This window comes from Thamnophis elegans, chromosome 14 (assembly GCF_009769535.1).
Source record: "Thamnophis elegans isolate rThaEle1 chromosome 14, rThaEle1.pri, whole genome shotgun sequence".
In the NCBI taxonomy this organism is placed as follows: domain Eukaryota; kingdom Metazoa; phylum Chordata; class Lepidosauria; order Squamata; family Colubridae; genus Thamnophis; species Thamnophis elegans.
In genome coordinates, this window is record NC_045554.1 from 43,285,104 (window position 1) to 43,300,884 (window position 15,781).

General features: G+C 43.5%; 1 protein-coding gene across 2 annotated transcripts in view; it reads right to left on the reverse strand.

Moving 5' to 3' along the window:
- Positions 1-246: 246 nt before the first annotated feature.
- The window catches only part of SALL1 (spalt like transcription factor 1), a 25,614-nt gene continuing 10,079 nt past the window's right edge, over positions 247-15,781 (reverse strand). For both annotated transcript variants that reach the window (XM_032230350.1, XM_032230351.1), the window contains 2 exons: positions 6,339-9,781; positions 247-1,757 (listed from right to left, as the gene is read on the reverse strand). In XM_032230350.1, coding sequence (XP_032086241.1) covers positions 1,317-1,757; positions 6,339-9,781 — 3,884 coding nt within the window. In that variant the 3' untranslated portion in view covers positions 247-1,316. The remainder of the gene's footprint in view (positions 1,758-6,338; positions 9,782-15,781) is intronic.

The following is a 15,781-nucleotide window of genomic DNA, read 5'->3' on the forward strand; positions in this document are numbered from 1 at the left end:
CAACACAATCCAGTTTTCATCTGTTGGAGGAAAAAAAATGTATTTGATTACTGGCAGAAAATTACAGTCTTTCTGCTGTTAGTAAGTATTAAAGGATAAAGTAACTGGACTTGTTTTTTTTCTTTCCAAGAAAGTGCATATCACAGTCCAAAGAGATTTTTGTTTCGTTTTGTTTTCCTGTCGTACCCAATACAAAATAAACAACACTGCAGTTAATTCCCTTAGTCAAGACGTTGATCTCGCTGAGTAGATATGTACATTTCGTTTTTAATGAGCTTGATATTTCTCACCGTATGTACAAGAGCATCTTAAGTTGTCCATGGAAGGTGTGGTTTGAGATAATCTTAGCAGCACAAAAGTCCAGTACTTTTTTTTTTTTTAATAATATACCTACAAGGCAGAGGGTTTCGAACTATCAAAACAATACTGTGGGGTTTTTTCGCTAATCATCTCGTGCTCGTTTACAGTACAGAAACAAACGGACATCTAAGACGACTCCAGTAAAAAAGCACAATACCAAAAAAAGAAAAAAAAGAAAAATGGAGGACCATTTCTAAAGGGGACGAAAGAAATCTACCTAATCATAATCGTAGCCAATTGAATTCACCGTCGAGTAAAAAAAAAAAAAAAAGGAAATTTCCAACCAAACCAACGAAAAACACAAATTGAGCCCACGGCGAAGGAATACGCCTCCTTCGATATTTTTTAACGTGGTCCTTTTTTTTTTTTTCCAATCCAGGGCGCAGAGCTGGTTGTGCAATTAAAGCAACTTCTTTGCCAACAAACGTTTCCGTCCGGATCGAAGGGGGGCACACGCAGGTACGTTTCGTTTGTTTGTGTTTACACGCGCGGGAGGAGTGAAAGTGTGGCGGAAAGGGCTGGGAGGCACAACCGCACAAACCACCAAAACGTTTTTAAGGTTAAAACTTGGAAGGAGAGAAATAAATTAAAAAAGCCAGAACGAGGGGGGGGGGGCGCCTGGCCAAAAACAGACTTGTGTTGCCATAAATGTTACAGCACTCTAGTCAATTAGTATTACAGAACTTAACGCTTGCATATCCCTGCAAAGCCAAGAACAAACAAATAAACAAAGAAAGTTATTATCACTAATAAATAAACTGTTTGTTTTTTTTAGAACTCTAAAGATGTCGGAACGGGTACAAAAAGGATGTGTCTTTAATGTTTCTGTGCCGTGGATTTGCCAAAACAAAACGAAAACAAACAGGGGAGGGGAAACACCCCGCAACACAACCCCCTCCCCAACCCACTTTCAATTGCAACAAACTGCACAAAAGTATCCACAACCTTTTTTTGTCCTAACTCGTTACAATCTCTTTGCTGTCCTCCACGAAGCAGGTGAGCCGGAAGCTGGTCCCGTTTTCGCTGCCTGCCATCCTCTCCAGGCCCGCTAGAGGCGCGTTAGGTTCCGAATCCTGGAATTTCTCCAGGCTGCCGGTCAAACCGCTAAGTGGGGAGCTGCTGCCATTGCCCAGGCTCCCAGGAACGGGGGCGATCCCCCCGTTCTGGATGACTGAGATCTCGTTGGTCTTCATGGCCAAACCGTTGGAGAGGGCCGCGGCGTATTGGTTCCAGAAGCTGGAAGCGTCACCATTTCCCGACCTCGCGGCCAAATCTTTTGGAAACATGTCTGGGAATTTGACGGGGTTGCCTCCGAGGAAAGTCATGGGCCCGTCCACGGAGAGCCGTCTGCCTCGCCTGGCGGGGGTGCTGTTCCACATGTGCGTCCCCATGTGCACCTGAAAGAGACACAGATTAGCAGCGGCTGTGAGGTAGGGTCAAGATACTCCTGAAGGCGGTAGCCTCTCTCTTGAGTTTTGTGGTCTAAGCCTTAGGGTCTCCAAATTTGGCAATTTGGGGACTTCAACGCTTAGAATTCCTCAGCCAGCATGGGATTCTGGGAGTTGAAGTCCATTGGCTGAGGAATTCTGGGAATTGATGTCTATAAGTCTTAAAGTCGACACGTGTGGAGACCCATGGTCTTAAGCTAAACACAGAACATAGAATATAGAATCACTCCTGCTCATGGAAGGAGCCTCATACCATCCTGGTACAAATGATTGTCCAATCTATTTTTGAAAGCCTCCAGTGATGGAGTCCCACAACTCCCAGTAGGCAACCTGTTCCATTGATTAATTGTTCTCAGTGTCAGGAATTAGTTCCACGTGGGATGTCTCTTTAACAAGCTTCCACCCATTACTCCTTGTCCTGTCCTGAGGTCCTTTAGAGACTAAGTCAATCCTCTCTTCTCTTTGACAGTCTCTCAAGGACTGGAAGATAGCTATCCCGTCATCCTCAAGTCTTCACTTCGATGAACCAGACATATCTCTCTCCCTCAACCTGGTTTAGCCTCCGACATGGGGGAATTATTCCTCCAGATGTTCAGGATTTGTAAAGCAAAGTGTTCTTCACTATTGGCTGTCCTACAGCATCTGGGGGGGGGGCAATTGAGCAACATCTGGATAACCACCTCTGGTCTAAGCTGGGAATAAAGAATATTACCTATCAACATCACCTGACAGTGAGAACAATTAATCTGTGGAACAACTAGAACAGAACAGAACAGAATAGAATAGAATAACAGATTTGGAAGGGACCTTGGAGGTCTTCTAGTCCAACCCCTTGCCTAGGCAGGAAACCCTACACCACTTCAGATAAATGGTTATCCAACATCTTCTTTAAAAACTTCCAGTGTTGGAGCATTCACAACTTCTGGAGGCAAGTTGTTCCCCTGATTCATTGTTCTAACTGTCAGGAAATTTCTCCTCAGTTCTAAGTTGCTTCTCTCCTTGATTAGCTTCCACTTGCCTCCAGAAGTTGTGAATGCCCGAACACCGGTAGTTTTCAAGAAGAGTTTTGACAAACATTTGTCTGAAATGGAATAGGGTTTCCTGCCTGAGCAGGGGGTTGGACTAGAAGACCTCCAAGGTCCCTTCCAACTCTGCTATACCATCCTGTCCTATCCTGTCCTGTCCTGTCCTATTCTAATTCTATTCTAATAATTCTATTCTAATTCTATTCTAATAATTCTATTCTAATTCTATTCTAATTCTATTCTAATTCTATTCTATTCTAATTCTATTCTAATTCTATTCTAATTCTATTCTAATTCTATTCTAATTCTATTCTAATTCTATTCATCAACAATTAAGAATTTGAAGAAACTCTAGTTCAAAGCAACAGGACAGCAGGATTCTTATCTGTCCTATCGGCCCAGTGAGTTCCCTTATCATCACAACATCTTCTTTTCCTATCCCAAATAGATCTGCAGTGGATCTTAAGATACACACCACAGACTGACTTTGCTTAAAAACAACAGCAACAACCAAGTTCGGGATTTGGCCCACGACTGAGCAGGACTCGAGTAAATTTCAAAAGGTATTACTACCTTGAGTTTAGTTTCATGTTGAAGAAAAAATGTCCTGAAATGACCTTGAAGGGCCATGAATGAGCCCAGAATCCAATTCACAAGAAGGTCAAGCTTTCACAGATTGAAATACAGGCAGTCCTCGATTTATGACCACAAAGGAGCCCCAAATGCATGTCGTTAAGTGGGACATTTGTTAGGTGAGTTATGCCGCATTGTGTGACCTTGCTTCCCCATTAAATTTGCTTGTAAGAAGGACGCAAAAAGAGGACCACACGATCCCTGCAACGGTCGTAAATATGAACCAGTTGTCCAGCGTCCGAATTTTCACGTGGTCGTTAAAACAAACTGTTGTAAGTCAAGGACTAACTGTATGTCTTTATTTGCTGCTCATGTCACATACATGGAGGCCAGCGGTCCCCAAAAATTCAAAGTGAAAGTCGTAACAGTTTTTAAACGACCCTGAAACTGGTACATTTTAATTTCCTATTTTTTTTGCAACCATTTCTGGAGGAATGCTCAGCTAAGCAATGGGATGGACAGGAGAACAAAACTCCATTTAAAAGCTGCTTTACCAGCCTTTCAAATTAGAGACAGCGATAAAAATCTAGAAGAGTCGTTAAAAACTTTGCCCCAGCCAGATACAAACAGTGAATAAGAATAATAAAGAACTAATTTCTCCTTTGGCAGAAGCTGCATTTCACAGGAACCTCTACATTTGGAATTTCGGTCTTGTGAAGCACAATCCGGGTCTAAATTGGACGTGCCTCTCTCTGTTTAACACCCAGGCAAGCTCAGAATTGTGAAAAATAATGTTTAAAATAAGGATGAAAGGGGTAAGGAAGGAGTTAAAAAGGAAGTCCCCATCAGGGGGGGCAAAAATGCAGAAGGATCAAAAGAAAAGAATGGAGAGAAAACCCATCAAACCCTGGTCCATCAACAATTACAAATATATTAATCCTTCTCCTCCCATAACTTTTTCCAAAACCCCAAAAACAAATCCATGTCATTTCTGTATTATATTGTCACAAGGACAGCAAGCGCATGATGTGTTCACGCATAACACACATACAAACACATGTGAAAGTAGTTTTTATTTACGTCCAGTCATTTAAGTGACTGTTAGAAGTACTGATGGACCCGGGGGGGCAACAGGGGGTATTTATGACCCCATATTTGAGGTTGCAACGGTCCAAAATCCCCTTTCCACACTCCTGTGACACCCCTGCCCCCTTCAGATGTTCATCAACTGGGATGTATTTATGGCGGCTTCAGTCTCATGATGATATTTTGGGACAGTTTTGCCAAACACCAGTATTTACTTCCAGTTTGCAGCAAAAAAAAAAAAAAAAGCCACCTGTAGTAAACCAGAGGTTCACTTAACGACTGTGGGATTCACTTAACAATTGCTACAAAAAAAAGGTTTCAAAATTGTTACTGAATTATTTTGAATTATTATTTCAAAACTCACAGGTTTTGACCGTGATGAGCAAAATGGTTGTAACTCAAACATTAGCTGTAAATTCTTTAATCTATTTATACTTAAGAAAAGAACTTGTCCCTCTGTTTAAAACTATGGAGTAAAATTATTCTCCAAAGCACCTGAGGGCAGGACAAGAAGCAGTGGGTGGAAACTAATCAAGGAGAGAAGCAACTTAGAACTGAGGAGAAATTTCCTGACAGTGAGAACAATTAATCAGTGGAATAACTTGCCTCCAGAAGTTGTGAATGCTCCAACACTGGATGTTTTTAAGATGTTGGATAGCTATTTGTCTGAAACAGTATAGGGTTTCCTGCCTAAGCAGGGGGTTGGACTAGAAGACCTCCAAGGTCCCTTCCAACTCTGCTATTATATTGTATTGTTTTCTTAAACATTATATACTTAAAATTGGCTGCAATTTTATCACTGGATAAAAAGAAAAAAGCATGGAAGGAATGCATCCACCAGAATGGGCCATCAAGGCTCCAATTAGGACTATGCTTTCAGAATGCATGGATACAGCCATTCACAAGTCACACACAAACCCTACTGGTTATACAGGCAGTCCTCGACTTACGACCACAACTGAGCCCCAAATTTCAGTTGCTAAGCGAGATAAGTCACTTTTTCAGTGCTGTTGTAACTTTGAATGGTCACTAAGCAGAACATTGTAAGTCAAGGATTGCCTGTACAGAAGTCCTATTTATCATGCAAAAATCACCAAGAGAAATTAACAGCCCAGATCCCATACAACATTCATGTGATGGTGGCCCAGTGAACGCATCGTGCTGAAGAAATGGGGATTTTACAGTATCCTTCCCCTGGGGTGGAGAGGGAACGGGGATTGTATAGTATCCTTCCCCTGGAGTGGAGAGGGAATGGAGATTTTACAGTATCCTTCCCCTGGAGAGGGAATGGGGATTTTACAGTATCCTTCCCCTGGAGTGGAGAGGGAATGGAGATTTTACATCCTTCCCCTTGAGTGGAAAGGGAACGGGGATTGTATAGTATCCTTCCCCTGGAGTGGAGAGGGAATAGAGATTTTACAGTATCCTTCCCCTTGAGTGGAAAGGGAACGGGGATTGTATAGTATCCTTCCCCTGGAGTGGAGAGGGAATGTGGATTTTACAGTGTCCTTCCCCTGGAGTGGAGAGGGAATGGAGATTTTACAGTATCCTTCCCCTGGAGTGGAGAGGGGATGGGGATTTTACAGTATCCTTCCCCTGGAGTGGAGAGGGAATGGGGATTTTGCAGTATCCTTTGCCTGCCATGCCCACCAAGCCACACCCACAGAAAAAAAAATGAATCCCACCCCTGGGCTAAATCTACCCAAGAAAGGAAGCCAAATACCAAATCAACCCCATTATGGCTTGGTGCAAAATGTGAATCCTGTTGGGACGATGCAACACAAGTGTGCAGCTAAAGGGAGGGGGGAACATAGTGTTGTAAGATAGAGGGAGGAAGGGAGAGTACCTTAAGGTTGCCCTTGGTGGTGAAAGCTCTTCCACAAATTGTGCAGGCGAAAGGCTTCTCTCCTGTGTGGGTCCTTTCGTGGATTTGCAAAGCACTGGAAGACGAGAAGGTCTTCCCACAGGCATTGCAGAAGTGCTGTTTGGGCGTCCTTCGAGGCAGAGTTGGAAGTAAGACCGGGGATGTCGCCGAAGGGAGCAAAGGTCCCGAAGGAAGCAAGCTGGGCAGTGTCTCTTTGTGGTCCTGAGGAGGCCCGTGTACAAAACCGTTGACCTCGGCCTTTATGAGCGATGAGAGAGAGTTTGCAGGTACGACGGAGGAGGAGGAGGAGGAGGAAGAGTTCTGAGCTGGGCCAAGGTTGGAGTTCGGTTCAAAGAGCTGTGATGGTAGATCTCGCATCTGATGTGTCAACATGTGCTGCTTCAAATTACCCTTTGTGGAAAAGCCACGATTGCAGACTGTGCAAATAAATGGTCTCTCTTTGGTATGACTTCTGTAGTGAATGTCCAAGGCACTCTGACAAGCAAACGTTTTGCCGCAAATGTCGCACGCCGTGTTCTTAAGTTTGCCTCTGTCGCGGAAAGGAAACAACATGCCCAGCGGCTCTTCCTTCACCATCTTTTCCGGGTTGCCCGAGGTCAGGTCCAACGCACCGCCGTTGGCAAAGGCGACAGGCCAACCGTTGGCAAAGTCGTTCGGTAAAGTCCGTAGCGGTTTCTCGTCGATGCCCGGTGATTTGTAGAAATCCGTTGTGCTGTTGGATGGGGATAAGGCCTGCATGGAAGAGGTAGACTCTGAAATGGCAGGACTTCCAGCACTTTGACTTTCCATATCACCCCCAACTGAGGAAGAATCGTTTGTCATAATGTCCCCTTCGACCGATCCGTTTTCCACGGATTTCAAACTCGCTTGTAGCTGCTCGGCCAGCCCTGCATTGATCATCTTCATCTGGTTTTCTAAAGCAGCAATACTTGATATCTCTGGTGGCAACGGGGAGGATGATAAACTATCTTGAGAGGCATCGGCCGACTTAGGGGTGTCTGCTATGCTACTATCGGGACAGTCTTCCATGTTCTCATCGGAGAAGGCATCCAGGTCATCAAAGGTCTTCTCATCAAATGAGCCTGTGTCAGATTCCATGGACTCGGGATAGTTCTCCGTCACTGGCGTGTTAGGGATCTGGCCTCCCATGTGCATCCTGATGTGCTGCTGCAACACAACTGCATTGGTGAACTTTTTCTGGCAGATGGGGCAGGAATGTTGCACCCTCAAAGGCGGCATGGCACGATGGACGCTATAGTGGGTCTTTAGATTGCCTTTCGTAGTGAAGGCCCGGCCACAGATCTTGCACTTGAAGGGCCTTTCGCCAGTGTGCGTGCGGTAGTGCATTTTCAGAGCACTCTGGCAGCTGAGCACCCGGTGGCATATGAGACACTCGTTCGGGTCGCTTGCCTTTTTGTCGATGTTTTCTACAAGTTGCTGTAGCTTTGAGGTCTCCGAGGCTGGCGTTCCATCCAGCAGCCCTCCAAATGGAAACTTAGCCTTAAACTGCTCGGACATGAGAGGCATCAGCGGACTGGTAAAAGCAACCACGTTGCTGGAATCCGATTCTGCCGCTGGGGAGGTGACAGAGTGGTTCAGACTAGAAGAAATGCTGGGCATGCTTTCTTCGGGTTTGTCACCGGAGGGCAGCAAAGCGCCCATTTCCCCGTCCGCCAGAGGCCCGTTAGAGTTCTTCCCCGCGGGGTCGATGGAGCCAGAGTCGCTTTTGACAGAAGATGGAGGACTAGATGAAGGGTGACTGATAGGAATGGGCTGAGGCTCCTCCGTTTTGATGAACGGTGTCAAGCTTGGGATTGTGGGTGGGAGCGGCAGGCCAACAGACGGGGTCAAAGTAGATAACACTGGCTTGTTGTCCAACCAACTGGTGACCGGTTTCTCTGGTGGTATGGACATCCCATATGGGATCCCCGTACTGGTGGGGATGTTGTCTAAATGCTCGGGCACCGGATACGGGTTCATTTGTATGTGAGGGTATTTTTCTTTATGCCGTTGGAAGTGGACTTTTAAATTCCCCTTGGTGGAAAACCGGTTGCCACAGATGTTGCACTTGAAGGGCCTCTCCCCAGTGTGAGAACGCAAATGGATCTGCAAGGCACTGTCGCTCCCGAAAACCTTCGCGCAGAACCTGCACTTATGCTTGAAGAAGGCTTCGTCCGAGTTGCTTTTTGTTTCGAAAGCAGCTAGATTGGGCGGCTTGTTTTTCCTCTGCTGGGCCAAAGCAGACAACGGGCTTAAGTCCTCTGCGGTTGTTCCGAGATTGGATAAAGGATTGGGGAACACAGAGTTATTACTAGAAGTGGGCTGAGGTAGAAGAGGATTTGATACAGGGCTTAATAAACTGCTTATTGCAAAAGCTGGCGATGATGACACGGTCCCTGCCGGGTTGCCAAGTGGTGGACCACCAGTGTTCGTAGTGACTTTGTCGGAAGATGACGTTGTGATCGCTGCGGTAGCTAGGCTAATACTCGGAGATAAGCTGCTACTGGATGGAATCGTAGTGTTGCCAGAATTGCTCTGAGGTAGCTGTAGAGGAGACAGGAGTTTCAGACCACCAATGCTGGCAGACTGGCTGGCGAGGCTTTGTGCCAATCCGGCTGCGGCAGCCAGCTGTTGGGATAAATGGGAACTTAATGTCGACAAGGGGTTGGCGGATGCTCGTACTGTACTCTGCGACGGGTTCGGCGACGTTGTTGGCACGTCTGCATTCTGGGACGCCAGCAGTAATATTTGGTGGCGGATTTGTTCAATCAGTTGCAGCTGATGGATCTGTTGCTGCTGCAAAGCCAAGAGTTGCTCCATGAGGGCAGGGACGGCCAACTTGTGGGTTGTGGTGCCATTGCAGCGCGCTTCCTGAGAGAACTGGGCCACCGCTACTTTCGTGCTCTGAAGGTTCTCGATGATGACATTGCTATTGATCACAGAGAAATTGCCCAGCATGGTCAGATCTCCCAGTTGAGGTAGAGAGGTTGTAAGAGCTGAGGTACCCTTGGTGGAGCAGTTACTGCTTGCAATAGTACTGTTGACGGTCTGGGAAGTACTGCTAGTGCTTTTGCTAACGCTGGAAGAAGAAGGCTCCGTATCCATGGTTTCTTCCTTGTCAAGTTTGTCGTCTCGCTCGGGAACGTTGCTGCCTTCAACTTGACCCGCGTTGTTATCTGTGTTAGTCTTCCGTTCATCGGGATGATCTTTCGGAGGGCTAGGAGGGAAGGCTTCCGAAGGAGATACAGAGCTTTCATTCACAATTAAAACCAGTTGATTTTTAGTACAGATCTTCTTGTGTTGTAGCAGGTCCGTCAGTTCAAAGAACTCGGCGCAACATCTGCCACAGACATGGGCATCCTTTGTCTTGGGGGTCCGATTGGGTTGACCCTTCTGTGTGTCTCCTATAGACCCAAGTCCAGGGCGGGAAAAAAAAGAGAAAAAGAGAGAGAGAGAGAGAGAAAAGAAGCAAAATTAACAATTGCATAGAAACATAAATAGGTTACAAGGATTAAAAGAAGCCAACCGGAGGGGACATGGAGTTTATCTCATTCCTCAAGAGTTATCCCTGAGAGCCGAGGTGGGGCAGTGGGTAGAGTGCAGTACTGCAGGCCACTTCAGCTGACTGCTATCTGCAGTTCAGCGGTTCAAATCTCACCGGCTCAGGGTTGACTCAGCCTTCCATCCTTCCGAGGTGGCTGAAATGAGGACCCAGACTGTGGGGGCGATATGCTGATTCTGTAAACTGCTTAGAGAGGGTTGAAAGCCCTATGAAGCGGTATATAAGTCTAACTGCTATTGCTATTGCTATCCCTTTGGAAAAACCCCTTTGGTTCTCCTTTTTGAGAAAAATAATATTGAAAATTTAAACCGTCTCAACTCAACTCATCGGAGTCTGAAGTCCCCTTCAAGCTTGTTCATCTTTGGTTGTTCAAATACCTCTTGGCTGGTCAGCCTATCGCTGAATTAATTTGTTGCTATTTAAGTCTCGTGCCCTCCATTTCTGTAGAAGTTTTCCTGTTTAACAAGGGACAGTTACAGAATTGGGGCATTTTCTTTCCACGTCACTAAAGGGTGCCTTTGTCTACCAATGCCTTTAAAAAAAAGAAGTCCCTAGTGTGAATCTATAGGATAGGATGGGTTGCAGCTTTCTAAGAGGATCCTTAAACATTCAATTTTGTGACCAGGAAAGGAGTTCACAACAAAAATGGTGGCCTTCATACATCTGTACCCATGACCACTGCAGGTCAATGTAATGCCCATGTAACATATGATAGGGGTTCCCCCAGTTCTATTCAGCACAACAAGCTATGATAAGATAATTATTATATTTTTTCTACCAAGGCACGCCTGTCTTCTTGCCCTGATTTCAAAAACATAAGCACAGAAAAATAGAACATGGAGCTTTTGAGGTCTTTTAACCAGGAATTGAGACAAAACTGGAATACAACTACGAATAAATGACAATCCCATCTATATTTGCACATAGCGTCCCAGTTCTGCAGGAATAGCGATTTTAAATCTTTCGAGCAGTTCCTGGGTGGAAAATTTACCGTGTCACAATTTGGAGAAATGCGAAATCCAAAGGATTGTGTTCCAATGCTCCAGCTGGACATCAGATATCAGTTTTCGCTGTGACAAATGCAACATTAAACGCCGTAAAGCTACTCTACATGAAATGATAGGCAGAAAAAGGGGACATTTCAGGAATCTGATGAAATCGGATTAAGATATTTATGGACCATATCTCAAATTTTCATCTAAAAAATCATCTTCTTTCCCTTAAGCCACGCCTAGCCTTTGGATGACATGACTTGCTAAATGTTAGCAAGAAAATCTGTAGACCTTACAGTTTCCATTTCTTTTCTTTTTTTAAAAGACATCTTAGTGGCCCAGAACAAAATCAAGTTTGGACCACCAGATGCACACAAGGTGGAGTCACATATAACATCACCAACATTATCCAGGGCTGAGTTTTAAGACTGTACAAGTAGATCTTTAAACCGATATTCGTGTTCAAGAATATGGATCTTTAAAATAATCCACAGTAATGTAAAATAGCATGAATTGAAGACATGGGGCATAATCAAAACTCCACAGCAAGAAACGGATTGTTCTGCCTGTTTTATTCTGGTTTTATCATCTAGCGATCCGTCAAATGGAAAACCAACCATCTGTTGACTCATTTGAGTCTCCAGGTTTCTTTCAACCTTGCTCAACCTTCAAAAATCTCTTGGGCAATCACCCTATCGCTGAAACTAATCTGTGGTCCTTCAAAGCCTCCATCAGTTATGGACAAAAGTCAACAGGTTGGGATGGGGACCTGGAGAGGAGAAAAAGAGCACATGTCACCAGAGCCTCAGGTTGGCCACAGCAACAAGACAATCTTCTGAGCTCTTCAGGAACACACAAACTAACTGTTTGTTTTCCCGGCAAACCTCTGGTTTTCCATTTGTTCCTTCTGTTATTTCTAGGGGCTTTATGGAAGAGAGGGACGGAGAGACTCAAAAGAATAATATCTGTGTTTTCACAATCAAGCGTTTGTTGCTTAATCTTTCCCATGACACTTAGCTGAAGACAGCAGTGTTCTTTGAATTTTATTGCTGCTCCGCAAAGCCCCAAAACAGACTTCTATGCAATGCAATTTTCTTTTCTGATAAACACATTTGGCTTGGCTCCACAGGTGCCTAAACATTTGGTTAGCTCTAAGCCTTTACGAAAAGGCCTTTCTTTCCCCAAACAAGCCCTTCTAAACTTCTACAGGACGACCCTACTGAATCACGGCATCGTTTGCAAACCAGTCCCTTCCTAATCGATAAGATTCGCTTCCAATGCCATTTTCTTTTCTTTAAAAAAAATCATGCTCCTTCCAACCTCACCTAGACCGTGGTTGAAAACTGCACTGAAAATAGATGCCAGCGGCCAGCTCCAATAAAGTCCCTGTCACTTTACCACCAGGGAGATTAGATTAGATGATAACCTCTCTATGAAAAACAGCATTAAAAAATATTACGTTCCTGTTTAAGAGAAGAAAGGGGGGGGGGGTGTAGCAAAGAGCAGCAAATGGGTTTAAAAGAAAGGGAGAAGATGAGCAGCTAGGAGAAAATGTTGCCCTACCAATAAGAAATCAATTTGGGTGGTTCAGTTTGATAACGCCAAGCAATCTTCTTCCTTGTCTGTGACCCTATCAAAACTCCTTTTTAGCTCTTTAAGCGATAGCTCCGAACCTTTCATTAGAGGGTAGGGGGGGGGGGGAAATCCCTTTTCATTTGAGGTTTGTTATCAACCAGTGGCTTTCTTATCACCAAGATCCATTTGTAAATTAAACGTTATCCCCCCCCCCCGCGCGCCTCCTCCAAAAAGAAAAAAAAGAAAGGAAAATTCTTCCTCTGCCTTCAAACTCCCTGATCTATCGTTCTCTCAGCATGAGGACAAAATATTCTCTTGTACCGATTGCGTGTGGTCAACTTAGAAAGACAGGGAAAGGGGAGGGGGGAAGCCCATTTAATTCAAGGATTACCTCCCTCTCCTGTTCTCCCGCGACACTAAAATCAGATAATAGGTAGTTTCCATGACTTCCAAATTAAATCTTCGAAGAGAGGGGCGGGTGGGGGTGGGTGGGGGGAGAAACATTAAAAAGTTCTGAGGATGGAGAAGACAAAAGAAAAGGGAGAGAATATACAATTTCCCCTTTTCCCTTTTACAAGTTAAAACCAATCCAAGTTCAAAACAGTCCTTGGGCTTATCAAAAAGAAAGAAAAGAAAAGAAAATGGCATCGATTCTGTTTCCTTTTAAACGCCACACAGTTTGTGACATTGGGTGCCAGACGGTCACTTTTGTTTTTTAAGTTACCCTGTCTCTGGAGTTTGAAAACAGGAACGGCAAAAAAAGTTGTGTATTGAAGTTGGTAACTAGGAATCTATTTAACGTAGGAAGATTTGATCATTTGGTCTCTTAGCAGACGGACGTGATTAGAATTTTAGGATTTGGGCAAGAGGACGTAAAATATTAAACACAACAATTTGAATACATTGTGGTGCTCATTTTATTGCCTAACCCAATGGAGTCTTGTGTGTATATGCGGGTGAGCGTGCACAAAACACAACCCACACTCAATTTAAAAGCACTGCATTTTGACAACGAATCTTAAATGCTGCCTCCTCTTTAGATGCTTGTTTAAAAAGAAAAAAAAGCAGAGGAGCCCATTCTGAACACTGTCAGGTGAAAAACATTTTTCCTTTCTCTTCTCCCATTTCCATATCTCATGGTTGAGGCTTCTCTTTATTTTTTTTCCAGCCAATTATGAAGGAACAAAAGCCATTCTGTTTATTCACACATTTTGAACAAAATGCATTAAAACTATTATGTCAGCATGTTCTATTAAGCTCGGCATTCAGTCGAAAAATACTTTTTCAACCAGATCACATTTATCAAAACATAAAGCCCACTTTAAAACATGGTTTTGCTTGGTCAGCTGTGCTTAGACAAATAATGACAGATTCAGAAACTAAATAACTAGTGAGGGAAATCAGAAAAAGCAACTGATGAATTATATGCAGAACAATGGATTTGCTTCCAATCTATACCACGTCTGCGCTAAAAACAAAATCAAAACGTGCCTTAAATCCTCCTCTTCACCTTTATAATGCTGCCTTATCTGCCTAGTTTGCAAAATTGTTTTTTTTTCTATATTTTCACCTACCAACTTTTTTCTCTCTTTTACTAGAAAGCAAGTAAAAAGGTTCAAATATCAAACCGAGAACGCGTGCAGCTTTTCTAGAATTGTCCATACTTTCTCTAATAAGCAAGAACTACAACCCAAAGGCTAACATTAGATATATTCACACATACCCATTTCATTTATTTTGGAAAAGGGAATGCTGTTGCTTTTATTTAGGAAAAGATAAGTGTATATGTTTTCTAAAAAAAACCCCAAACTAAGTTTTCTTCCCCATCACTTTAATTCCTGCAAAAATTTCTCCCCAAGAGAATACCTGAAAGGACTTCGTTTTCCCCCAAATTAAATCTCATACACTTTTAATTTCCCAATGTTCGAAATAAAAATAATTTTTAAAAAAGATTCCAAGATACTTCTTAATAACAACCGACCACATTCTAGGTTTGATAGAAACCAGGGAGCATTCTCCCCAGCTTCAACCCTGGTTCAAAAATAACTTTCAAAGTTTACAGATGCTTCTTGGGTGAAATTTGCATAGAAGGCGGTTTAGGGCCTTGGGAATGGTGTAATGCATTATAGCTTAAAGTAACTCTCTCTCTCTCCTCCCCCTGCCTTTAAAAAAAAAAAGCCTGGGGAGGGAGACCTTTTTTAAAAAAATCTTAGCAACTGGAGACATAGTTATCCCAAACAATGGAGCCTCGTCACCTGACAAGTGAGATTTCCATCTTGTCGTGTCTCTTTTGATAGAAAAGTTTAAACGAATTTCCATCCCCACAATTGGAACAGAAAACGCAGCGATTTGTCCAACCCCAAGCAAAATAATAAGAAAGGTAGGACTACAACAATCCTGTTCTCTCTCTCTCTCTCTTTAAAAAAATAAAATAAAAACAAAATCCTGCAAATCATCCAAGAGACTTTATGCTGGCAAAGGCCTCTATTCCCCAAATAAGCTGCAGGATTTTTCCAATCTGTTGGTCTCTCTTAAAAATGGCGAGAATTCTGCTGCCAACTCAAAAAAAAAAAAAAACGAAAAAAACCCAACTATTTTGGTATTGCTCTCCCTTGGAAACGAGGGGTTCTGCCTGACTTTGGAGACAGAAGGCCCCGACCACAGAGACGCAAATATAAAATTATCTTGCACCATTTCGGAAAAGGAATAATAAACGCCCCCATCAAGGTGTCTTGAGGCAGGTCTTTAAAAGTTTCCAAGCTTCCTGAATAACAGCTTTGGAAGTTCATTCCTCCACATTACTAGAATAGATATTTTTTATATATATATTCGCCGAGAGAGAAAAAAAAAAACAAAGTTAGGGTTTAGGCCAGGCGCCCTCTCTTTTCTAATGTACAGAAACGCACACAAAACACACCCCTTCGAACCGAACCTTCACAATTCCCACTTGCACTTCTCTGTTTGACATGAAATCAGATTTCAATATGGTCTAAGATATTATGAAGGGGACTTTTCCTAAGTTTCGATATGCTCTTGTAATTGTTTGTATTAAAAACAGGGACAGGAGTTGGGGCATGGATTTTATATATACGTACGTACATACGTACGTACGTACGTACGTACATACATACATACATACATACATACACATATCCATGCCCCACCTCCTTTACGTGCGTGTATACCATGTTTTCCCGAAAATAAGACAGGGACTTATTTTTTTGTCACCCCCGAAATAAGGACTTGGCCTTATTTTCAGGGAGTTCTTATTATTT